The 8,056-nt window shown below is 43.4% G+C and overlaps 1 protein-coding gene across 1 annotated transcript; it reads right to left on the bottom strand.

The window, feature by feature from the left end:
• Window positions 1-1,584: 1,584 nt before the first annotated feature.
• On the bottom strand, window positions 1,585-6,477 carry LOC108576153. Its single transcript, XM_017939131.1, has one exon. The coding sequence runs from the start codon at window positions 6,475-6,477 to the stop codon at window positions 1,585-1,587; it is 4,893 nt and encodes a 1,630-aa protein (XP_017794620.1).
• Window positions 6,478-8,056: the final 1,579 nt, after the last annotated feature.

Raw genomic sequence — 8,056 nt, 5'->3', positions numbered from 1 at the left:
AAAAGACGTCTCGGCGTTCTCGACGTGTTCTTTCGGCGTTCGACGTTTATTGTTGTCGATGTCGATGTCTCTTGTGTCTTTACTAACGCTCATCGGTGAGCTCACTTCCCCGCACAGATCACTTCCTCTTGCCACAGGGAAAGGTTGGTATTTTATCATCATAAAATTCATTAATCAAATGCCACCGCCTGACCAGGGAATCAAACTCACATCGGCCCGCAATAAACCTCCTTGCGCGACGCATCGAAGAAACAAAAACCTCGCGAACCTCTCCTCTCCATAACCGATGCTCTCTTCCGTCGTCAGGACGACAATACACCACCTAGAGTGTAAGAGGGATTTACGGCCTCGCGAAATTCTTCGAAAGAATTGCGGTCCACGGGAAGCTACAGGAACAACAAAATAATAAATTCATAAACATATCAACCTCTCCCTGTGGCAAGAGGAAGTGATCGGTGCGGGGAAGTGAGCTCACCGATGAGCGTTAATACAGACACAAGAAACATCGGCATCGACAACAATAAACGTGGAGTGCCGAAAGAAGACGTCGAGAACGCCGTGAAGTCTTTTGTTTTTTTCCACACTTTCCCCGCGGACCGCGCGACGTTTGGCGAGGAACGATCATGTGAGTTCATCGACACGGTCGTAAAATCAGATGTTTCGGATAGGTCATGATCGACACACTGACACAGTTCGGTCGAAGCAGATTAATTCGTGGACGAATGGGTAAGTTTTTCATAAGTAATAAAACACTTTATTCCTCTCGGAAGAAAGAAACGATAACACAGTTAATAACACAATTATTAAACGACTTACTTGTTATTCATGAAAAAGAAAAAAAATACGTTTTGGAAATCGGTGTCAATTATAAAATTTCATCGAAATATGTTGATGGAGAAACAAGCAACAGGCATCGAAAGATGTAAGAATCTGCAGATTTATTACAGTTTTACGCCGAAAGTCGTGATAGTGCGATTTTCATCATCTTTAACCGTTTGTAGCTCATAGAAACTTTAACCAATTTCGATGAAATTATCAGCACGTGTATCATTGACATAGATCTACAAAACGTATTTTTTAGATTTTCATTTCGAGCTCAGATAAAAAAGTTGTAAAAACGACCTTCGCTATTTTCTTCGCGATTCAGACTAATTGCATTTTTCACAAATTTATACAAACGTCGGAATGACGGCCAAAAACCATTTCTCTAAGCCTTATAAAAACAGCAGTGCAAAGTGAAAGTTTTTTGACAGCTATCGAGAACCGAGAAGTCACGCGTACGCATTTGTTCGCTCGCGCGGGTGCATCTCTGTTCGGCCGCCCCTGAGCGCGGGCTCTACGCGCGCTGTAATTGGCCAGTGTTTTTCGTTAATAATTCAAAAACGAAGCTTCAAACTGGATTTTGGAAAAGGAAAAGGTTGTTCAGAGTCACCTCAGCCACCCCCCATTTCCGGGTGTTCGAGGAGTTACGGGACACCCTGTATATACATGCGATGAATCCTTATAATACATCTAAAACTAATGACTAATGTTAAATAACCTTATATGATATGTACAATTTGCAACTTATGTGTAGTCTATGCTCTAGCTCGGGGCGTCTTCCCTTGGAAAGTTACAAATTTTCGTGACTGGCCTCTTGATTGGACCGTCCGCGGTTTTTAACGTAACCACACGGGTGATGTCGTCAGTGCCAGGGTGCAGCTCCGTAACTCTACCTAGGCGCCATTTTAAAGGTGGTAGATTGTCCTCCTTGACAAGTACCAGGTCTCCGACCTTGATGGTGTCGGATGATTGCAGCTTCCATCTGTGGCGTTGTTGCAACTCATGGAGGTACTCCCGTTGCCACCGCTTCCAAAAATGCTGCATCATCTGTTGTATGAGCTGATATCTGTTTAGTCTATTCTGCTGGATATTAATCAGATTCATTTGAGGGAGTGCCATTATAGCGTCGCCGATTAAAAAATGACCTGGCGTCAGAGGGGTAAGGTCATTTGGATCGCTGGATAGGGGATGTAAAGGTCGGGAATTCAGGCATGCTTCTATTTTCGTGAGGACCGTATACAATTCCTCGTAGGTGAGCATCTGTTCGCCCACAACTCTCTTAAGATGTGTTTTCACTGATTTTACACCCCTCTCCCACAAGCCTCCAAAATGCGGAGCATAAGGTGGAATCAGATGCCACTCTATTCCCTCTCTCGCTAGTGAAGATTGAACGCGACTATTATGTTGTGGAGTACTCAATAATATTCCTAATTCATTTAATTGGTTTCTTGCACCAATGAAATTTTTTCCATTATCTGAGTATATAGAGTGGCATCGCCCACGTCGCGATATGAAACGGTGCAAGCATTTGAGGAACGAGTCAGTAGATAAGTCAGTGGCGAGTTCTATGTGAAAGGGACCGGCGTAATCTATTCCACAGGAAGCAAATGCGCGACCAGGCGTTACGCGTTGCGAAGGAAGATTTCCCATTTGGTAGTTGACAGTTAGGGGCTTGGCGCGAAAACATTTGAAGCATTGGCGCACAAACCTTCTGACAATGCGACGTCCGGACAATATCCAAAATCTATCACGCAGGGATGCTAGGGTTTGCTGTGATCCAGCATGCAACAATCGAAGATGCTCATTTTTTATCACCAAATTCGTGAATGGGTGTGACGTTGGGAGGACCATTGGATGTTTTACATCGAAGGGAACTGGGGCATTGGTTAACCTTCCGCCCACCCTGATTATACCGAGTTCATCTAGGAAAGGATTTAGTGAAGCTAAGCGACTCTCTTTGGATAGCGGTTTACCCTTCGAGAGAGATTCTATTTCATTATTGAAGGAGGATCGCTGTACAATTTTAATAATCGTTTCTTCTGCCCCCCTTAATTCAGCAGCCGTTGGAGGATTAATGTTCTCGCGGTTGAGTTTACCTGGATTCGAGTTCCCTCTAGCATTTGCAGTGAATCTGAGACAATATGCCATAATTCGCAGTAATTTTGAGAGTGACGAATATCGCGAGAAGAGGTCAAAGGTGTTTTCGATATGAGATCTGAGATCTGCCGGGTTGTCCTTTGCCGGAACATGTTTCCATTGATCGATTGAGGTTAACCGTTGAATCTCGGAGACGCGATTAGCCACAAATGTCTTCCACTTACAAGGTTCGCTTCTAATCCATGCTAATACGATAGTGGAGTCTGTCCAATAAAATTCAGGAAGTATGTCCACGTGTAGCGCGTTTCTCGCCTTGTTGGCTAGTTCGGCTAGTAAGAGAGCGCCGCATAATTCTAGTCGCGGTAAGGATATTGTCTTCAACGGAGCTACGCGTGATTTCGAGCAAAGGATTCGCGAAATCCACTTTCCATTTTTACAACGGGTGCGTAAGTAAATGACTGCCCCATATGCCCTTTCAGAGGCATCCGAAAATCCGTGAATTTCTATGACTTGGGCCTTATCACCCACAGCGCGTCGCGGAATGACACGTGATGCAATATTAACTAATTCGGAGCGAAATTCAACCCACTGAGTATGGATGTCTTGAGGCAGGCCCTCATCCCAGGAGGTTTGAAGTTGCCAAAGTTGCTGAATGAATAACTTAGCCTTTGTTATTATTGGGCCAAGGAGACCAAGCGGGTCGAAGATTTGCGCAACCTCCGAAAGAATTCGCCGTTTTGTGATTTTATCGAAACTAGGATTCTTAGTTGCGTAATGGAGTTCGTCTGTTTGAGATGACCATAGCAAACCTAATATTTTGGGATCCTTATCAGCGGTTTTAAACTCTATTTGAGTATCTGTTTGGTCTTCACGATGGGCTGATATTTGGGAATTATTACTGGCCCATTTTCGTAATGGGAATCCGGCCTGTTCTAAGATTTTCGTTAACGATACGCGTAAGTGAATGGCTTGTTCGATAGTTTCGCAGCCTGTCAATAAATCGTCCACGTAAAAGTCATTGAATATTATTTTACTGACATCAGGATGTGTTTGCGCATTATCAATACCGACTTGTTTTAGTGTACGCGTTGCCAAAAAGGAAGCTGAAGTTGTACCATAGGTAACAGTGTTCAACTGGTATGTTCTGATAGGATCACTATCGCTGTAACGCCAGAGAATACTTTGAAGTTTACAATCTGACTCCTGTACGCGAATCTGCCTGTACATTTTTTCGATGTCGGCGGATACGACAAATTGGTACTTTCTAAATTGAACGAGGATGGAAAAGAGATCGCCTTGTACCTGCGGTCCTACTAACTGTGTGTCATTTAATGAAATTCCCGTTGAAGAAGGAGACCATCCATCAAATATGACGCGAATTTTACTTGTTGTACTTGAAGTCTTGAAAACGGCGTGATAAGGTAAATAGTAGCACGGTTTTGAGTCGAGTTTATCGTTGTCAACTAATGACATGTGACCTAGATTTTCATATTCGCGCATGAAAGTTATATATTGTTCCTTAAAATCTGGAGCTCGTCGAAATTTTCTCTCAATGTTTAGTAGTCGTCGCTCTGCCGAAAATCTAGATTCTCCCAATTCGTGTAATTTATTGTTGAAGGGTATAGAAACAGTATATCGTCCCTTGTTGTCACGTGTTGTCGTTTTCGTAAAGTGTTGTTCGCAGTCATCGTCGAGAGTAGAATTTAAGCCTCCGGGTTGAATTGTTTCTTCTATTTCCCAGAAACGAGATAATACCTTGTGTAAATTGGCGTTGGTGACCGCATGGCAAGTTCTACGTTCAGGTTTGCCTAACAAAATGAAACTACCGCCCAGTACCCATCCAAAGCGCGTTTTTTGCCACACTAGGTTAGATCCCGGCACCTTGTATTGTCCGATGCACAGAAGTTGCCAAAATAATCCCGCGCCTATTAAAAGATCAACGCGACCTTGTTCTTGGAAACCAGGATCCGCAAGTGGTTTACCTGGCGGTATGGGGATACGCTTCTTATCTAGTGTGATGTTCGGCATATCTTCAGTGATATTCCTTATTACGAGACATGATAATGTGGATTTGAATGTGTTGCAACGCGAGGAGATTGAGAGTGTCTTGAATTTGATGGGATTCGCTACTTTTCCTACTCCTCCAACTATCGCTTCAGTCTCAGATCGCGGAATATTGACTCTACTGCAAAAATCTTCAGTAATGAAATGAGCCTGTGATCCTGCGTCTAATAGGGCGCGACATTTATGACTATTACCGTTTGAGTCTAGTACGTAAATTATCGCGGTAGACAGCACAGTATACTCAACGGTCGGATCGTTTCGATCTGTTACGCAGGCCTGTAGTGCGTGAGAATGGGATGCATTTTGATCGTTATTTTTCAAATTGACGCTAGTTTCGTTAATGTCTTTATGCAGTAATGTGTGATGCTTTTTATTGCATTTTCTGCACGTGCCACGAGTACAATTACTGATACTGTGTCCTAAATGCAAACAATTGAAACAGGCCTGAAGACGTTTTACGGTTTCATGCCGTTCGGAAAAAGGCATCGCTAATAATTTTGAACACTGAGATAGCGCATGTTCCCCTTTGCACAGTGAACATGCGTGCTTGATATTTGCGAGATGAGCCGCATATGGTCTAATTTTCGCGTTTACCTGCTTCGGAGTTCTGTCGGTAAATTGTCCTGGCGCCAATGCGTTACTAATATTTCTGCGTAAGAGATATTGAGCGCGCTGTTCGATGAATTTCGAAAGATCGTGGAAGGTGGGTCTAGCCGTCGCATTAACCGTTCGTTTTTCCCATTCGTCGGTCGTAGTGAAATCTAAGAGCTTAATTAGATATGAGTTAATCAAGGCGTTCCATATTTCCGTCGGATTCATAAGAGATTCTAAGGCATGAACGTGATTATTCGCTGCGTCTATGAATTCGATGAGTGCTACTCCGTCGGATTTTTTCACAGGTACTATGTTTAGTAAACCATTAAGATGGTAATAAACTAGCGCGTTCGGATTTTCACAACGTTCCTTCAATCTAGTCCAAGCAATTTTATAATTAATTTCTGATACACCTAATGATTCGATTACGCGGGAAGCGGGCCCTGTCAGTGTGGAAGTCAGATAATTAAAACGATCTATATCAGTCAATTTGTCACAGTTATGCACCAATGAAACAAATGTGTCGCGAAAACGAATCCAATCGCCAAGATTACCGTTAAAGGTTGGAAGTTTTATTACTGGAAGGCGCGGAGTGGATTGCGACTCAGATACCACGGGTGAGGAACTTGCGATTGATGTAGGTTGATCTGGACCTTTAAAGTTCTTAATATGCCTTACAGCGGTGGCTATTGTACTATAGTATGTATTTTCAAACGACTCGCGTTCCTCTAGGTACGTTTCCTCGTTCTGATCATCCAAAACCAAGATTTCTATTTTGGTTTGTATGTCGTTGAAATTTTCTAATAGAGACTCATTTTTCTGTACTCGTTTCTCAAGGTCTATAATGTCCGTGTCCGGATTAAGGGAAGTCACAGATTTCTTGAAGAGTGTTAACTTCATTTTGAGAGATTTACGTTGGGCGAGAAGAGTTTTCAATTCAGACTCCATTGTACACGGTTTTACTAAATAGAAGCAAGGAAAGGACTTACTACTTCAGGAGGAAAACTGGATATTAGCTGCGTGTTTCTCCCAGCAGATCAGCTATACAGATGATGCCGTGATGACTGGATCGTCGCAGGATGTCAGCCTTGATGCAGTGTAGTGACCGCTCACTGCCTCGTTTCAGCGGCTTGCCTTCTCGTTGTTGAAGATCCTCCAAAGAAGAATCGTAGTTGAGTTGAGGGTGGATGCGTTTGCTTCTATCACGTCCAGCGGGGTGGTGACTCGTCAAGTAGCACGCACAGTCTCCTTTCTGGATGTACAAACGATCGCCTCTTCTTCCAAAGTGTTGTAGTGGACTTTCAAATGGCAAAATCCGGCTCGAAGGACCAAATGTAAACGCTCGTGGTCGGATCTCAATGAGATACCTATCGAGCTTTGTAGAGATTGCACGTGATGTGCCGACTAGAGTTCAATATGTATGTCTCGAAGGACCACTCTTACAAATATAAGAGACTATGTAAATTATAATAACTCTTCTTCTATTATTCTTAGCAATTGTGTTCCCTTTACTATTGACTATTCTTAACTATCCCTAAGACACGTTTACGCGTGTTTTTAAAGCATCGGTGATGGCACTGATTGGTTGACAGGGGAAGGGAAGTGGAAAACGGGGTGACAAAAATGCGAATATTCAATTGGTGGATGGAATTTGTGGAAAGGTAGCGGGAAGGATTCGGAGCGGGGGTGATGAGCGACTTCTCACCCCTACGGGGAAAGGCCCAGGGTGACGTCAGCGTGATGGCATTAATCGGTTCACTGAGGGTAGAGAGAAGGATTCGGAGCGGGGGTAATGAGCGACTTCTCACCCCTACGGGGAAAGGCCCAAGATGACGTCAGCGCGGTACTGTTGATCGGGTCACCGTGGCCGTCCGACTCTTGGGTTCCCTAAAGTTTATGACACGGTAATTGCTATTGAGAGAGACAGAAAATTAATTTAGCTAATGCTAAGGTCACGTACCACCTATTCAGGTACGGGTAAAACTTTGCCTTCTCAAAAATAGCGTCTACAGGCGACCGTATCATAAATTAGTTCTAACGAAGTCTTAACACAGAGCACCTTAAGGAGGAAGAACTCCCGCATACGCGGGAACTCATATCGCATAACTACGATATCTTCCATTTACCCGGCGATTTTCTTAGCAAAACAAACATTGTCTCCCATAAAATCACCTCAGACCCCGCGCCAATCAATGTAAAACAGTATAGATACCCACCGGTTCACAAAGACGAAATAAATAAACAGATGAATGAACTTTGAGAAAACGACATTATACGCCCATCAACGTCCCCATACAACTCGCTTCTATGGATCGTCCCTAAAAAGGCTATCGAACATGGAAATAAAAAATGGCGAATGGTCATCGACTATCGAAGTCTGAATGACAAATCTGTCTCCGACGCGTACCCCTTACTCAGCATACTAGAAATATTAGATCAACTTGGAAGTGCCAAATACTTTAGCGTATTTGATTTAGCC

Source organism: Habropoda laboriosa, unplaced genomic scaffold (genome assembly GCF_001263275.1).
Source record: "Habropoda laboriosa isolate 0110345459 unplaced genomic scaffold, ASM126327v1 scaffold31, whole genome shotgun sequence".
NCBI lineage: Eukaryota > Metazoa > Arthropoda > Insecta > Hymenoptera > Apidae > Habropoda > Habropoda laboriosa.
Note: the sequence above shows the minus strand (reverse complement) of the source record. Positions and strands in the feature narration are given on the sequence as shown.

Excerpts from the sequence above, each read along its gene's own strand:
- LOC108576153 (XM_017939131.1), bottom strand. The coding sequence starts at position 6,477 with ATGAAGTTAACACTCTTCAAGAAATCTGTGACTTCCCTTAATCCGGAC.